Below are 17,737 nucleotides of genomic sequence, written 5' to 3'. Positions count from 1 at the left end.
GGAAATAGGGATGGCATCGGGGAAACAGGGATGTGATCAGAGCTGGGATGAGATCAGGGCTGGAATGGGATCAGGGCAGGGATGGGATCGGGTAAAGAATGGGATCAGGGCAGCAATGGGATCAGGATGGGATCAGAGCAGGGATGGGATCAGGGAAACAGGGATGAGATCAGGTAAAGAATGGGATCAGGGCAGGGATGTGATCAGGGCTGGAATGGGATCAGGGAAACAGGGATAGGATCAGGGCTGGAATGGGATCAGAGCAGGGATGGGATCAGGTAAAGAATGGGATCAGGGCAGCAGTGGGATCAGGGAAACAGGGATGGGATCAGGGCTGGGATGTGATGAGGGCTGGAATGGGATCAGGGCAGCAATGGGATCACAGCAAGATGCTTGGAGAACCTTCTGGAGCTGGGCAGTTCTGATTTTGGGCAGAATCTTGGATTTTGAGAGTCTTTTTGGCTCCAGAAAACCACGGAACGATGAAGTTTGATGCTGTTCATTCATCCCCTGTCAAAGAGAAATGAAACAGGAGAATCCCCCTGGATCAACACCCCCCAATCCCTAAAAATCCTGCTCCAGCTCCAAGAGGAACTGGCACAGTACCCCTGAGTGGCCTGGTGCATCCCAGAGCTGTTCCTGCTGGAAAAACTTCACAATTCCTCTCAACTCCTCCCTCTGCTGCCCCTGGAACTCCAATTTCTGTGCCACATTCCAGGGTTTTCTCTGGCCTGAACTCAGCTGGCAGCTAAATCCCCTCAAAAATGGAATTTTCATGGAGTTCTGCCGTGGAGAAAAAGGGGTTTAACCTCCAAAAATGGGTTTTAAAACATATAAGGTGGGTTTTAACACACAACAAAAATGGAGTTTAACCCCCAAAAATGGGTTTTAACACACATAAATTGTGTTTTGATACACAAAAATGTTTTCATCCCCAAAAATGGGTTTTAACACACATGAGGTGGGTTTTAGCACACACACACACACACAAAAATGGGGTTTTTACTCCCAAAAATGGGATTTAGCACATATAAAGTAAGTTTTAACCCCCCCAAAAATGTGTTTCAACACCCAAGAAAACCCCCGGGAATGTCCCTGAGGGGCACATCCAGCAGCCAAACCAAAACCTGAGCTCCAGGTTTCTGCTGGCATCCCCTGGACTGGGAAGACTTTCCAAAAGCTGTGGCAGCAGAAGTTGGAATTGGGGGGAAATTCCCCTTTTTTTGTACAAATGTGGCAGTTTTTCCTCAGGGGAACGGGGTGGTGGCAATGCCACATTCAGGGTGGGCTCTTGTCACTGCTTTCGGGGTGAAAAGTCAGTAAAAAAATGTCATTTATTTGGGGATTCCTGCAGGGCCACCCAAGGGGAGGAATGTGAAATCCCAAATTCCACGTGGAGCTGGCAAAGCTACAAAAACAAAAAGTCTGTATCTGAAATCAGCCTGATTTTGGGAATTCTGTGGGGGAAAATAAGAGCCTTAGCTGGACTATTTACAGTCACTTCTACAGTTGCACCTCAGGTGTGGTTTTTTGTAATTTTGGGGCTTGGCTGTTCACATTTCACCTTTTAATCTGAATATTACAACTGATGTCTGTTAATCTGGGTTATTTTTTTTAAGTAATCAAAAAATATGAGTTGTTTTTTTAAAAAAACATTCAGTTTTCAGGCAGGAAATCTCTCCAAGTGTTTTTCTTCCTCCCTTTTGCTCCTTTCGTCTCATCAGATAAACACAAGCTGCCAACCTTTGTTGCTGTGGGGGAAAATCTCCCAAATCCCACTTTTTCCTGGGAATTTCAACCTCCTGTCCTTGGGAAAATTGAGCAGAGCAAACAAAAAAAACTTGGATTGTGTCAGAGAAAAATTCCCATTTGCCATCCTGCCTGATGCCAGCGCCAGGCCTGGTGTGTCCTCCTCAAGGACAGCAGCAAGTGACAGGAGAATCCAATTAGTTCATTAATTAAGGGCTACAAATGAAGGGCCTCAAGGGGCAGATGAGGGGAGGGACTCGTTGGGTTCCTGTCTGATCCTTCCAGCTCGGGATATTCCAGAATTCCTGACTATTCCTGGCTCCTTTTCATGCAGACAGGTTTGTCCCAAATCACCCCTCAATCAACCCCAAATCTGGCCTAAATCAACCCTAAATCACCCCCAGATCAGCCCCAAATCACTCTTAAATCAGCCCCAAATCATTCTTAAATCAGCCCCAAATCATTCTTAAATCAGCCCCAAATCTGGCCTAAATCAGGCCTAAACCAACCCCGAATCGGTCTTAAATCAGGCCTAAATCTACCCTGAATCAGGGTTAAATCAGCCACAGATCACTCCTAAATCACTCTAAATCACTCCTAAATCAGCCCCAAATCAGCCACAAATCACCCCTAAATCTAACCCCAAATCATTCCTAAATCAACTCCAAACCTGGCCCAAATCAGGCCTAAATCAACCCCAAATTGGTCCCAAATCAACCCCAAATCAGGGCCTAAATCAGCCCCAAATCATTCCTAAATCAACCCCAAATCAGGGCCTAAATCGGCCCCAAATCACTCCTAAATCAACCCCAAATCTGGCCTAAATCAACCCCAAATTGGTCCCAAATCAGGGCCTAAATCAGCCCCAAATCACCCCTAAATCAGCCCAAACCATCCCTGGGTCCAAGGCCGAGCCTGGCCCCACTGGGGGGGATTTGTGGGAGCAAATTAAACCCGGATTAAACCCGGGATTAACCCTGCAGGGCCTGGAAGATGGGAATGAATCCCCTTTTCCTGCAGAGGGGATGGGACTGTCCCCCCTTTCCAGGGAATTCGGGGTTTCTGTGGGGTGGTGGAGCAGCTGCTCTGAAAAGGGAATTTTGGGGTTTTTTTGGGAGCAGAGGGGGGCACCAGGGGCAGCTCTGTCCCCACGCCCGGGGCTGGGAGCGGGGAGCAGCCTGGATTTCTTCTGGTGTTCCAGCCCAGCTGGATTTTCCCTGGATTTCCATCCCAGGCTGGATTTCAGTTCCATCCCAGCTGGATTTTCCCTGGATTTCCATCCCAGGCTGGATTTCAGTTCCATCCCAGGCTGGATTTCAGTTCCATCCCAGGCTGGATTTCAATTCCATCCCAGGCTGGATTTCAGTTCCATCCTAGCTGGATTTCAGTTCCATCCCAGCTGGATTTTCCCTGGATTTCCATCCCAGGCTGGATTTCAGTTCCATCCCAGCTGGATTTCAGTTCCATCCTAGCTGGATTTTCCCTGGATTTGCATTCCAGCTGCATTTTCCCTGGATTTCTATCCCAGGCTGGATTTTCCCTGGATTTCCATCCCAGGCTGGATTTCAGTTCCATCCCAGCTGGATTTTCCCTGGATTTCCATCCCAGGCTGGATTTCAATTCCATCCCAGGCTGGATTTTCCCTGGATTTCAATTCCATCCCAGCTGGATTTCCCCTGGCAGCAGCTGCTGTGTCCCAGGGCTGGACTCGTCCCTGTCTCTCTCTTGGGTGTGAAACAGAAATCATGTTTTATGATTATTCTTCTTTTTTTTGAATTTTGTAAATCTTTACACTTTGTTTTGTTGTGTTGTTTTTTTGGTTTTTTTAAGCTGAATTTCTTATTAAAACAAAACAAAACAAAAAAACCAAGAAAAAAGAAATAAACTCCAGTGGGTTGTGTTGTTATTCCATAAAATTTAATAAACATCTGGGGGTGGGGGGTACAGAAGGAAATTCCATGCACATCCTCCAGGGAACAATTCCCAGAGGAATGAGTGGATGGATTGGAAATCAATTCTCCCTCTCAGCATTAAACCTTTTGTCCTTGTCACTGCTCCAGGTGGGATCAGAGCCATTCCAGGTGGGATCAGAGCAGCTCCAGGGGGATCAGAGCAGCTCCAGGTGGGATCAGAGCAGCTCCAGGAGCAATTCCAGGGGGATCAGAGCAGCTCCACGGCTCCAGTCCTGGCACAGGAGTTGGCACCGTCAGGGGAGCTGGTTCTGCTCTCAAACGTGGGTCAGGGGGGTTCTGTGGGGTTTGTGCCCCCTCAGGGGGTGGCAGCGCTGCCCTGGGGGGGTTTGCTCAGCTCCAAACTCGGTGAGCAGGGACAGCACCCAGGGAAGGGCTGGATTTGGGAGCCTGAGGATGGATTTTGGGAAAGGTTCTTCCCCCAGAGGGATTTTGGGATCTCAGGGACGCCCAGGGTGGGATTTTGGGATCTGAGGGATGCCCAGGGTGGGATTTTGGGATCTGAGGGATGCCCAGGGTGGGATTTTGGGATCCCAGGGACGCCCAGAGTGGGATTTTGGGATCTCAGGGATGCTCAGGGTGGGATTTTTATCCCCAGGGACACCCAGGGTGGGATTTTGGGATCTCAGGGACACCCAGGGTGGGATTTTGGGATCCCAGGGATGCCCAAGGTGGGATTTTGGGATCTCAGGGATGCCCAGGGTGGGATTTTGGATCCCCAGGGTGGGATTTTAGGATCCCAGGGATGCCCAGGGTGGGATTTTAGGATCCCAGGGATGCCCAGGGTGGGATTTTGGGATCTCAGGGACACCCAGGGTCTGATTTTAGGATCTCAGGGATGCCCAGGGTGGGATTTTGGATCCCCAGGGATGCCCAGGGTGGGATTTTAGATGGCCAGGGTGGGATTTCAGGGTGTCTGTGCAGGCCAGGGGTTGGGTTTGATGCCGTGGGTCCCTCCCAGCTCAGGATATTCCCGGTCCCGGGACTGACCGGAGCTACGGGCCGGGCTGTGGGGCCATCAGGTCGATGTCGGTCAGGTTCCGCGCCACCCAGACCCCGGCAGCGAACAGCCCCAGGTTCAGCAGCAGGTTCCTGCAGGCACAAACCCTTCCCAGCTCCCTCAGGGCTCTCCAAACCCTTCCCAGCTCCCTCAGGGCTCTCCAAACCCTTTTTTGGCTCCCTCAGGGCTCTCCAGACCCTTCCCAGCTCCCTCGGGACTCTCCAAACCCTTCCCAGCTCCCTCAGGAATTCTCCAGACCCTTCCCAGCTCCCTCAGGACTCTCCAGACCCTTCCCAGCTCCCTCAGGAATTCTCCAGACCCTTCCCAGCTCCCTCAGGGCTCCCCAAACCCTTCCAAAGTCCCTCAGGACTCCCCAGACCCTTTCTTTGCTCCCTCAGGGCTCTCCAAACCCTTCCCAGCTCCCTCAGGGCTCCCCAAACCCTTCCCAGCTCCCTCAGGACTCTCCAAACCCTTCCCAGCTCCCTCAGGATTCTCCAGACCCTTCCCAGCTCCCTCAGGACTCTCCAAACCCTTTCTTTGCTCCCTCAGGACTCTCCAAACCCTTTCTTTGCTCCCTCAGGTCTCTCCAAACCCTTCCCAGCTCCCTCAGGGCTCCTCAAACGCTTTCTTTGCTCCCTCAGGTCTCTCCAGACCCTTCCCAGCTCCGCTCCCTTCCCTGGGCCCGCTCCGGTCCCAAAATCTCCTCCCTGAAGGAGGAGCCAGAACCGGACACAGGGACCGAGGGAGGATCCTGACCCTGCTCCTGCTCTGGGGGTGATCCGGGGACAGACCCCGGGACAAACACCGGGGACAGACAGACCCCGGGTCAGACCCCGCCCTCCCCGCCTCGGGCGCGGCCCAGCCCGGTCCCGTCCCCGCTGCCGGACCTGCGGAAGTCGTTGCGGTCGGTGGCGAAGCGGAAGGCGCTCCGCAGCCAGGCGCGGATGCCCCGCGGTGGGGCCGCCCCCGCCGCTCCCGCCGCCGCTCCCGGCACGGCCGCCGCCGCCATTGCTGCGCGTGACGTCAGCGGTACGGCGTGACGTCAACAGTACGGCGTGACGTCAGCGGTGCGGCGTGACGTCAGCGCTGCGGCGTGACGTCAGCGGTACGGAGTGACGTCGGCAGTGGCGCGCGGAGCGCTACGTGAGGGCGGGAGCGGGATCGGGAACTGGATTGGGATTGGGATTTGGAACGGGATTGGGATTTGGAACGGGATCAGGAGCGAGATCAGAACTAGAACTGGGATTGGGATCCATCCATCATCCATCCATCCATCCATCCATCCATCCATCATCCATCCATCCATCCATCCATCCATCATCCATCCATCCATCCATCCATCCATCCATCATCCATCCATCATCCATCCATCCATCCATCCATCCATCCATCCATCATCCATCCATCATCCATCCATCCATCCATCCATCCATCCATCCATCCATCATCCATCCATCCATCATCCCTCCATCATCCATCCATCCATCCATCATCCATCCAGGTGCAGCCTCGTCTGTCGCTGCTGCTGGATTCTCTCCCCAAATCCCACTAATTGATCCCCCAGCCAGCTAATTGATTTATGGCAATTAGGGGCTCATTAAGGGCCCATCTGGAGAGGCAGATCTGCCGGGGGGAGCCGATCCCTGGGGCTGCCCGGGCCCTGTGACATCCAGAGCCGTGTTTGGTGTCAGGTAAATAAAGTGTCATTGTCACTGTGAAATGTGTGGAACACGGCCGTGGGACAGTGACAAAGATGAGTGTTGCCCTGATTTTTAAAAGTGTTCCGTTTTCTTTTATAGTTCTTCTGAAAATTTTAAAGTTCTCATGAAACTTCTGTAGCCTTCTGATAATATTTACATATTTGAGAGTCAGAGTTCTCACACAATTTCATACATAAATAGAATAATTTATGGGTGGAGAGAAATGATTGATTAATCTTTGGGCCAGTGTGATTGGAGAGGTGCTAATTGCATCCTCCAATCCATGGTCACCTTTGGAATTCTATAAATCCCAGATGTTGGAATAAAACTGATTCTTTTTCTCCTTTGAACTTCCCAAGCTTCTGTGTGCTCATTTCATGTCAGATGAGTTCTAATAAACAACTGAGGAAAGCATGGAAGAAGCTTTTAAACCAATCTTTTGTTTGCAAATTACAATTACAAGCCTTAAGCTGTTTTGCTATAAGAATATTTGAATTATAACTTCAGAATGTTGCCTTTTGTTAAGAACTTTTTGCTTGTAATTAAGTCTTAAGCTGTTTTGTAATAAGAAACATTGAATTATAACTTTAGAATGTCGCTTGGTATTAAGGATTTTAAACTGCAGCTTTAGAATGTGCAAAGGATTTAAAGAGAAGAGGGAAGTGAACCTACACAAGGAGAAGGAAGATGGACATCAAGGTTGCTGATTAATGATTTTGAAAGGGGAAGCTGGACATGACTATTTGGATTAATGATCACAGGAAATAGAAGCTGGACACACATCCTGGGATATTGAAACCAGGACTAGATCACAACAGAGCACAGAAACTGGAAAGGAATCAGATATCACCATCATAGATTTTTGACCCTAAAGTGTAGAATTGTGACATCAAAAGGTAGAAATAGAAACTGCTGAAAGAGTAAAAATGGGAACTAGAAAGTGCTGAGAAAAGCTTATGGATGTGCTGAATAAACAGCAGCAAGGCCAGCAGTCAGTGGCAGTTGGAGGGGAAAACCAGAGCGCCGTGCCCAGCGCTGCCTTTGCTCACATTTATTCAGAAATTGAATTGCTGCTTGTTGGTCTATTGGCTGAGCCCAGCGTCTCGTTTCTAACAGGCCCCACATCCTCTTTGGGGTTTTGAAGGGTTTAACTCCACTTGCCTTTGGGTTTCCCCGTTCACCCCTTTCCGTTGTCGACATTTGGGATCAGCGAGTTAATCCCAAGGCTCCCTTTTCTTCCCCATCCTTTATGAATATTTGGGATCAGCAAGTTCATCCCGAGGTTCCCTTTTCTCCATCATTTATGAACATTTGGGATCAGCGAGTTCTTTGTGAACATTTGGGATCAGCGAGTTCATCCCAAGGCTCCCTTTTCTCCCCCATTCTTTATGAATATTTGGGATCAGTGAGTTCTTTATGAACATTTGGGATTGGCGAGTTCATCCCAGGGCTCCCTTTACCCCCCCATTCTTTATGAATATTTGGGATCAGTGAGTTCACCCCAAGGCTCCCTTTTCTCCCCATCCTTTATGAAGATTTGGGATCAGTGAGTTCTTTATGAACATTTGGGATTGGTGAGTTCACCCCGAGGCTCCCTTTTCTCCCCATTCTTTATGAACATTTGGGATCAGCGAGTTCACCCCGAGGCTCTCTTCTCCCCTGTTATAAATTATGACACGGGACCAATTTGTGTCACTTAATAAAGAGAATTTTATTAATTTAGCAAGCAAGCAACACCGCTGGGCGGCCGGGGAGCCTCTGCTCCCCACAACAGCTCGAGTGCACCTCCGGGTGTTTCAGTTCCTATACCCCTCAGTATCTCTGCACCTTCACAGCGTTGCTAGGGGTCTTTTTTATTCTCCTTCCTCCGAGGTAGTGTTAACCCTGCAATAACTTCTCCAAACATGGTAACTCAGCCTTCAAAGATCTCTCAATTCCACTATCTATTGATCCCATACATCCTGCCTTCCTGCCCCACTGTTTCCTGCGTTTTACACAATCCCAATGAACAAAAACAAACCCGATGTTGTTGTATTTCACATCCCCCGTCCTTTATGAACATTTGGGACCAGCGAGCAGAGCCGGAGCCTTCCCTTCCCTCCCACGTTCCTGGAAGGTCAGGCCGTGTCCGCAGCTCCATGGGGACGCAGGAATCCGCAGGAATCCGCAGGAATCCGCAGGAATCCGCAGGGCCGGCCCGACCAGTTCAGACCAGTTGGTTATCAGAGCGTCCCAGCCAACCCCCGCGGGCCGGGCAGGCGATAAATCACCGGGGGCAGGGCGGGGTGGCCGTGCCAGGCAGCCCCTGCAGCGCATTCCCAGCGGGAATGCCGCGGGATACGGGGGAGGAGAGGCTGGAGGCGCCGGGAGGGGATGAATTGGGTGGGCAGAGGGTTTGGGGTGCCGGGAGGTGACAGACGGACAGACGGACACGCCGGGAGGTGACAGCAGCCCCGGTATGGCAGCAAAGGTGGGTGAGATGGAGCCAAACCCTCCCACCCTTCCTTGGGCTCTCCTCGGCTCTCAGCCCTGGGAATGCGGGTCCTGCTTCCCAAAATATCCCGGCACAAGTCTGGGAGCACCCTGGGGACCCGGCGGGTGATGCTGGAGCTGGGTGGTGGCGCTGGGGAGGGGGGGTCGTGTCCTGGGGGTGCAGGGACCCCGGGATCCCATAATCTATGGATATTCCATGTCCTGGGGGTGTAGGATCCCCTCTTCCATGGGTATTCCGTAGCCTGGGGGTGTAGGATCCCCTCTTCCATGGGTATTCCATAGCCTGGGGGTGCAGGGACCCCGGATCCCATAATCCATGGGTATTCCATAGCCTGGGGGTGTAGGATCCCCTCTTCCATGGGTATTCCATAGCCTGGGGGTACAGGATCCCCTTGTCCATGGGTGTTCCATAGCCTGGGGGTGCGGGGACCCCGGGATCCCATCATCTATGGATATTCCATGTCCTGGGGGTGCAGGGACCCCGGGATCCCCTCTTCCATGGGTATTCCATAGCCTGGGGGTGCAGGGACCCCGGGATCCCATCATCTATGGATATTCCATAGCCTGGGGGTGCAGGACTCCCAGGATCCCATAATCCATGGATATTCCATGTCCTGGGGGTGTAGGATCCCCTTGTCCGTGGGTATTCCATAATCTGGGGGTGCAGGGACCCCGGGATCCCCTCTTCCATGGATATTCCATGTCCTTTCAGGGGGACTGCGGGTGCCCGTGGGGTGCAGTTTGCGGGTCCTTGCTCCCACCCCGCTGATGGATCCGAGATTCCCGGAGGAATTTGGATCCCCGGGAATCAGCGCCGGGAGTGGGGTGGGAAGAGGAAGGGAAACTCCGGGGGAAACTCCCGGTGGGAGCTCCGGGAGAGCTCCGGGGGATCGGGGGACAGGGAAGCAGGATTAGGGGGCAGGGAAGGATTTGGATTCAGGATTGGGGTGAAGGGGTGCAGGGCTCTCCATCCCAACCCCCTCCGCGCTCCAGTGTTGCTTTGCAGGACCTGAGGCTGTCCCCCCGCAATTTGGGGACAAAAGTGGGGTTTCAGGCTGGGCGGGGGAGCTCATCCAAACCCCCGTGGCCTGACCCCGGGATGCTTGGGGACATCAGGGGGTGGCGGTGACACGTGGCAGGGACAAACAGAGCCCCGGGCGGGCAAAGGGTGTGCCATGTCACCCCCGGGGGACAACGAGCGGGTCTCGGTGTCCCCAACTCCGACACGCGGTGGGGGTGTCCCGGTGGCTCCGGGGGTGTCGCAGCGCTCCGGGCTCGGGGCTGGCAGCAGCACGGGTGGCACCTGGCTGGCAGTGTCCCCAAGCCGGCAGTGACGTCCTGGGGGACGTGCTGAGCCAGCCTCTCCCTCGCAGCGGATCCCGCAGCTCCTGGAGCCAGGGCGGCCCTCGGGCAGGATGTTCCCCTCCTCGGGCTGCAGGAGAGGCTTCCCCAGGGAGGTACGTGCGGTTGGGGCTCTCCCCGGGGTCACCCCGGTGTGGCTGCTCCATCATCTCCATCCTTGGGGGATGCTCGGGAGAACATCGGGGTGCTCCGGGTGGGGACTCGGGATCATCTGGGTGGGTTCCTGCCTCCCCATCCCTGCTGGGAAAAGGGTTTCACGGGTGTCTCCACAGCCCGCCCCGTGGTGGGATGGACCATGGCCGTGTCCTCCTGCTGGCCCCGAGGACGGCTGGGACGAGCCACCCTGGGACGAGCCACCCTGGAATGAGCCACCCTGGAATGGGCCACCCTGGAATGGACCACCCTGGGATGGGCCACCCTGGGATGAGCCACCCTGGAATGAGCCACCCCAGGAGCAGCACAGGAGCCGCCGGCACAGGAGGCGCCCGGTAAGGGACAGGGATGGGGTGACATGTCCCAGGGATGTGTCCCAGGCACGGTGGGAGCGTTGGAGTTGGTCAGGGAGACCCTCCCAAGTCCCAGCAAGGAGCCCCCCAGCTCACTGAACCCCATCCCCAAAATCAGGCTGGGTGTGTTTGGATCCACTCGTGGTCGCCCAGGCACAGGCAGGAGTTCCTGACATTCCCAAAATTCCCAAAAGGAGTTTGGAAATGTCAGGATGCAGCTGGGGAAGCTGGTCAGCACTTTGTGTCTACCCCCACACACCCCCCAGGATTAAAAATGGCAAAATAAATACATTTCCATAGGTAAAATAAATTTATTTCCATGGATGGCGATGATTGGGCTAAAGGATCTCCACCAGTTATCTACATGAGGTGTTGTGAATGAGGTCCTACATGTTTCATTTAATAAACCACAAAATTAGAATTGAGCAGCAATTTTATACAAAGTGAACACAGTCAAGCAAACATGCACAAAGTAAATTTTGGCAGTGGTTAATTAAGTCTGATTAAGGTTCTGATAAGGCATAAGCAAAACTGACTGGGGTATGGGGAGGGCTTTTGACCCTGCCTCATGTGCAAAAACAAAAGGATCCAAACACAACTTATGTGCTGTATTTTCCATAAATCTCCTCCTGTTTTTATTCTGGAAATCTATATCACAGCACATGCTCCACTTGTTGCTGAGGGGTCTTTTTCCTTTTTGGGGTTTTTCCAGAGGAAGTCTTCCCCTCATCCTCACTGTCCTTTGAACAACTCTGCAGGTTGCACATGCACCCAGAAGCCAGCATTATATTCCAAAAATAATCCTTATTATTCCATAGATACCTGGAATCATCCCAATTTTGTCCATTTCAAGGCCAAATTAATTAATTAATTATCCCAAGGCCTATTCCATTTTGGGATTTTACTTTTACATATCCTTTTCCTCTATTACTTTTTAACAAATATATTCCAAAATATCGATATAATTACAATTGTTAACACAAATCACATTCATTTATCACCGTGGTTATACCAGGGAGCTGCTAATTAAATCAATAGTTCTGAAGTTAATTAACAATTACAAAGTTTGGATTGATGTTGCTCACCCAGACCCGCACAAATCTCTGGCTCAGCCTCCAGGAGTGACCAGGGGAGGAATCCACACTCACAGTGTGGAGTATTTGTCCTTAAAAAAGCAAATTTCTGCCCTCTGGTTCCTCCTAGGAAACACCTGCCCCCGTTCCCTGCCACTGTCGCTTGCTCTGGGGTTTCACATCCTCGTGGGGTTCCCTAATTTCACCCTGCTGCAAAGGGGGATTCACCCACAAATCCAGGCTGGAAATCAGAGCTGGCTCCCCCTAATTTCTCCCTGCTGCAAAGGGGGATTCACCCACAAATCCACAAATCCAGGCTGGAAATCTGAGCTGGCTCCCCCTAATTTCTCCCTGCTGCAAAGGGGGATTCACCCACAAATCCAGGCTGGAAAAGGGGGATTCACCCACAAATCCAGGCTGGAAATCTGAGCTGGCTCCCCCTAATTTCACCCCGCTGCAAAGGGGGATTCACCCACAAATCCAGGCTGGAAATCTGAGCTGGTTCACCCTAATTTCACCCTGCTGCAAAGGGGGATTCACCCACAAATCCAGGCTGGAAATCTGAGCTGGTTCACCCTAATTTCTCCCTGCTGCAAAGGGGGATTCACCCACAAATCCAGGCCGGCCAAAGGAGGGGTTCCCCCACCAGCAGGAGAGGCAGAAAGAGCCGAGGGTCACAGTGGGGAGGGGGAGCAGCAAAAAATCCCAAAAATCCAGTGGGATGTGTCCTCACGGTGGTCGCTCCCGTTGCAGCCCGGCCCCAGAGCCCCCAGACCCTGCCCTGGCCCCGGTGACGTCCCGTGGAAGGAGGAGGAGGGGGACAGGAGGTGGGCACCCCACGACTGTCCCCTGCCACCCCCTTGGGATGACAGAGAAGCCATCCCACCACCTGAGGACAGCTTTGGAGAAATCTGGTACCAGGTGAGGCGGGCTGGGGGTGGTGGCAGCCACAGGAGCGAGTGGCTGACATGGGGCAGGGGCCACTCACTGCCGCGGTGACCAGGACAGTGTGTGGGGACCCTCAGCAGCCACATCGTGCCCTGTGCTGTTCCCAGGATGTGCTGCCGGACCCCTGGCCCGAATTCCCGGAGGAGCAGCCCCCACCCGGACCCCCCTCCGCCCATCCAGGGTGGGTGCCGGGCTCGGAGGGGGTGGGGGTGACACCGAGGGACACCGGGACCGCTGGAAGCTGTCCCGGATTGCCCAGAGAACCCTCCCAACCCAAGCCTCACCCTGGGGCTGTTCTCCTGCAGGAATCCAGGCACATTCCGGGAGCACCGCCCGCCCTGGAGCCGTCGTCCAGCCGGGAGGCGACAGAGCCACCCCCGGCATCTGGTGCTGGTACCCCGGGCGTGGTGTCCCCGGCCACCCCGAGGTCCGTGATGTCCCCGAGCCCCTCCTCGGTGCTCTCCATCCTCTCCGGGGCAGGTGAGGAGCCGCTGCCGCTGTTTCATCCCTCGCAGGGCACAAGGCTCGCTCCAAGCCCTCCTCTCCTGCCCGCTTCAAGCGCAGCCAGTCCAGGAAGGAGCCGCATCCCCCGGAGCATCCCCGGGATGCTGGGGAAAAGCCGGAGCAGCCGCAGGTGTGGGTTTTACCTGTCCTCTCCCCATCCCATGGCAGGAGTGGGGTGATGCCCACCTTGAGCTTTGTCCCATTTTCCTCCAGGATGTGCCAGCGGCGGTTGGGAATGCCCCGGAGCCCCCCAGCCCTGCCAGGAGCCCTCGGGAGAGCCCCACTGCCGATCCCGGTGCTGCAGAGCCGCCGGTAGGAGATTCTCCGGTCCCAGGGGTGCTCCCGGCTCTGGAGCTGCCTGGCTCAGGGCTCTCCTTGGCTGCTGTGACATCTCCCTCCTCTCTCATCCAGCCTTTCCCCTCTCCACCTCGCTGTCTCTTTGCCAGGCATGGAATTTTTCCAGGCTTTTCTCTCCGTGGTTTCCTGTGGGTTTAACTCCCTGATGGACGCGTGTCCTCAGCCATTGCCTGTCCCCAGGTGGAGCTGGAAGATGGGCAGACCCCTGTGGGCAGCCAGGATCAGGATCCCTGTGCTGCAGGAGCAGATCCAGCCCCTCCAGAGGAGACCTCCAGCTCTCCTGGGATCCAGGAGCACCTCCAGGTATGGGACGTGGCACAGGGTCAGCTCCAGGCTCCCCGAAATCCTCCCCACCAGCAGCACACTGCTTCCCTGCGGGGATGCTGGGCTCCAGGATGGTTTGGGTGGATGGAGAACAGAGATCTCTGAAGCTGCCCTTAGAATATCTGGATTATTAGAGAGGGTGGAAAGCCCTGCTTGGAGTCACCAGATGTGACCTGTGGCAGGCCCGAGGGTGTTGGGGAAGGGAGACACAAGGGGTAGAGGGAGATAAGAGAGGATCCCAAGAGGATGTTCCAGGAGAGGGGCAGTTCCAAGAGAAGGGAAGTTCCAAGAGCCCGTCTGGCTCCTCAGGGACTCCTTGTCAGGGGGTTCAAGGTGGGCTGGAACAAGACTCAGGCCAATGGGGTCACAGACTCCTGATGCTCCAGGGGAGGGTTACAGGTGTGGGATGAACCATACATTGGGGTGAGATCCAACAGGGATGAACCACACATTGGGGTGAGATCCAACAGTCCCTCTGACCCTTGGACCTACCTGTAGGTAAGGGCATTGTTCAACCAGAAGGGGGGATTGTCTTCATCCCGGCTGTGCTATTGTTTTCTAGTTGTGCAGTAACTAAGGTTTGGTATCTCAAAACTTGTTACCATCTCTGTATTTCCTAAATCTTTCACCAGGCAATCATATTGATAAGGTTTTCTTGTTTCATCTCCCCCAACACTTCCCCTGGGGATGTTTTCTGTCCCCACCCTACAGCAGGGAAACACAGCCCCCTGCCCAACCCCTTTGTCCCCTCGCCCCTGCAGTGTTTGCACAGTGCGAGGCACGAGGGCCACTCTGCCATTTGAAGGGTTTAATAAGAGACAATAAATAAAGGACAAATAAATAAAGCAGAAGGGACAGTGCTGGGTGCGTAGCTGTGGCCAGAGCCCTGCTCACTTCTCTTTGTGCTGCTGCAGTTGCACAACTTCCGCACATTGCTTGGCACAGGCTTCGGGGTGAGTTTGCCACAGCTCCGCCCTGGATTGAATTAGGATTAATTTAAATTGAATTGAATTAGGATTCAATCTAAATTGAACTGAATTAGGATTCAAACTGCTGCAGGGTCCGAGGGTCCCTCAGAGGCAGCGCAGGGGCTCCTCTGCCCGTCTCCTGATGCCACTTTGGGCCTGGTTTTCTCTTTTTATGCTATTTTGTTCCCTGCTTGTGCTATCTTGTTATATATTTTACAGGAGTGGTTATCTCTTGTGACAGCCTTGCTTTATGCACATTTTCAGTTATACAATCCGCCAAAGCCATTGCAAATTTGCCTCCTGTCTAAAAGCAGTTACAATTTTTTAAGCAATTGCCATTTATGATAATAATTTGCAAAAGCAGTATGGTGAAAGCCAAATTTACAAATTTGCCTTCTGCCTAAAAGCAGTTACAACTTATAAGCAATTTATAAGCCATTTATGATAATATGATAAATAATATATATTTATATATAAATATATATTATAATTTATATATAATATAATATATAATTGTATAATATAAAATATATTATTATATATATTATACATTACATATTCTATAATATGCTATAATATGCTATAATATGCTATGCTATAATATAATATAATACAATATAATTTATATTATATATAATATATATTTTATATATAATATATTTTTTATGTTTTATTACATATATTATATATAATATATATAATATATATTATATAGAATTATATATTATATATTATTTATTTTATATATTACATTATATTATATTATATTATATTATATTATATTATATTATATTACATTATATTAGCATAGCATAGCATAGCATAGCATAGCATATTATAGCATATTATATTATAGCATATTATATTTATTATATTATATATATAACATTTTTTATTATATTATATATAATATTTTATATTATATTATCTATAATATATATAATTATATTAAATATATAAAATTCTATTAAATAAATGAAGCCAACCTGACGTGGCTGTTTATAACACACAGGTAGAGCCGTGCAGCCCCGGTGTCCCCAAGGCTGGCAGTGGTGACAGGTCCCATCCCCAGAGCCCAGCAGCCCCTCCAGACCCCGCCAAGGGGGATCTGCTGGAGCCCATCTCCTCTGGAGGGGCCGGGGCTGAGCCCAGCCCACATTCCCGGGAGCAGCCACCGCCTGGAGCTGGGGAAACTGAGGCACAGGGAGCCCAGGATGGGGTGAGTTGGGATGTGGGGCAGCTCTGCTCCCCACCCCATGACTCTCATCTGCTGTGGGGCCGTGCTGGCAGCGCTGTCCCTGTCCCAGCAGTGCCACTCTCTGTCCCTCAGCCCCCATGGAGCCTTCAGCCACCCGCAGAGCCTCCTCTTCCTCCCGGATCTGCAGCAGAGCCCGAAGCTCAGCCCAGCTGGGCATCTCCTGGAACCCAAACCACCCCAGAGACCTCCCCGGGGCCTGGAGCCGGTGAGACAAACCCGGTACGGGGTCTGGGTGCCCCCCGAGCCCCCCAGTGTCCCCTGGGCAGGGGGGACCCCTGTGGCTGCAGGAGCCGGGGTTATGGGGCAGCTTTGGGGGCACAGCCCGTGTCGGCCCCGCAGAGACGCCAATGAATGGATGGGGAAAAAGGCCAGGGAAGTGACCCGAGGCTCGGGGCGCTGGAGCGTGAACAGCCCCAGGCTGGAGCTCTGAGAACCCTCCAGAGCAGCTTAATTACTGCTAACGAGGGAGAGAAGCTGGGGCACAGTGGGAAGGGTGACAAACCTGCGGTCCTTCCACAGGGTGACCAGTCTCAGGCTAGTGACCAGCACTGGCAGCCCCAGTTTGGCTCAGTCCCTTTCCCCTCTGAGATTTCCTCGCCTTTTCCACCTCCCAGGCTGTGTCTGGCCAGCAGCAGCTCTGCTCCGTGCTCCCGACACCGCTCCCGGCCGGCATCGATCCCCGCTCCGCCGCCATCCTCAGGAGGAAGGCAAAGATCGAGCTGGTGAGCCCTGGCAGCCCCTGATGAGCACCTAAGGGTGCTCCAGGATCTCACCTGAGGAGCTTTGGGAGCGATGCTGAGTGGTGGGGAGTGTGAATTTGGGGTTTTGGGAGGTGCTTGTGGGAGCTCGGATGATGTTTGGGGGTTTGTGGACTAAAAGTAGGGGTTGCTTGGTGCTGGTTTTGGGGTGCTGACCCCGTGGCCCTGCCCTGCAGTCGTACCAGCAGTTCAGCCTGAGCATCGCCGTGGTGGCCACGATGCTGCTGCAGAAGGAGCCCTCGATGGAGGCGGCGCTGGGGCTGGCGCTCAGGGCCAACCTCCGCCAGTGCCGCATGCACCACCTGCAGCAGCTGCAGGATTTCATCGACAGCCTCGACTCGGACCCCGCCGGCCTCTGAGGGCAGCCCCCCACTCCTGACAGCGCTTTGGGGGGCTCAGGAGGGTGCTGAGCCTGTGGGACGAGCTGTGAGGTGTTGGCAGCCCCACTGTGTCTCTTGGAGAAGGAGGGTGAGCAGGATATGTTTGGGTTTAGCCCTGCCCAAACCCCTGAGGGCAGCAAAAGTGTTACTGGTTTTACTGGAGGGAGGGCAGCAGTCCCTCTGCTCTGATTGCCAGGAATGTGTTCCCAAACCCCAGCGAGTGTTTCTGTGTTTAAATCAAATAAACCATGTCTTCTTTGCAGCTATTGCTCTGCCATTGTTCTGTTCCTGCAAGGGAGGGGTCCCACTGTGGCAGAGGGCACAGGTCACCCCTGGGGACCTCCCAGCCCCGGTGACATGTCAGTGTCACAACGGGCTGGGAAGGAA

The 17,737-nt window shown here is 53.0% G+C and overlaps 2 protein-coding genes across 3 annotated transcripts; one reads left to right on the top strand and one right to left on the bottom strand.

The window, feature by feature from the left end:
• Positions 1-418: 418 nt before the first annotated feature.
• On the bottom strand, positions 419-5,788 carry TOMM6 (translocase of outer mitochondrial membrane 6). Of its 2 annotated transcripts, none has more exons than XM_072918712.1 (3): positions 5,607-5,788; positions 4,710-4,811; positions 419-510 (listed from the first exon to the last, which is right to left on the bottom strand). In XM_072918712.1, the coding sequence occupies exons 1-2, from the start codon at positions 5,726-5,728 to the stop codon at positions 4,715-4,717; spliced, it is 219 nt and encodes a 72-aa protein (XP_072774813.1). In that variant the 5' UTR covers positions 5,729-5,788; the 3' UTR covers positions 419-510; positions 4,710-4,714. The 2 variants fall into 2 exon arrangements, with proteins under 2 accessions (XP_072774813.1, XP_041577217.2); XM_041721283.2 differs by lacking the exon at positions 419-510 and adding an exon at positions 3,645-3,934 and having other exon boundaries at positions 5,607-5,785.
• A 2,630-nt stretch (positions 5,789-8,418) lies between these two features.
• On the top strand, positions 8,419-17,612 carry LOC115498535 (uncharacterized). The gene is made up of 13 exons (XM_072918859.1): positions 8,419-8,889; positions 10,286-10,369; positions 10,547-10,762; positions 12,607-12,774; positions 12,909-12,982; positions 13,107-13,228; positions 13,317-13,435; positions 13,519-13,617; positions 13,843-13,965; positions 15,967-16,173; positions 16,285-16,431; positions 16,827-16,934; positions 17,147-17,612. The coding sequence occupies exons 1-13, from the start codon at positions 8,878-8,880 to the stop codon at positions 17,327-17,329; spliced, it is 1,662 nt and encodes a 553-aa protein (XP_072774960.1). The 5' UTR covers positions 8,419-8,877; the 3' UTR covers positions 17,330-17,612.
• Positions 17,613-17,737: the final 125 nt, after the last annotated feature.

Source organism: Taeniopygia guttata, chromosome 26, assembly GCF_048771995.1.
Source record: "Taeniopygia guttata chromosome 26, bTaeGut7.mat, whole genome shotgun sequence".
NCBI lineage: Eukaryota > Metazoa > Chordata > Aves > Passeriformes > Estrildidae > Taeniopygia > Taeniopygia guttata.
The sequence above is the reverse complement of the archived record's forward strand: the minus strand, read 5'-3'. Positions and strand labels throughout refer to the sequence as shown.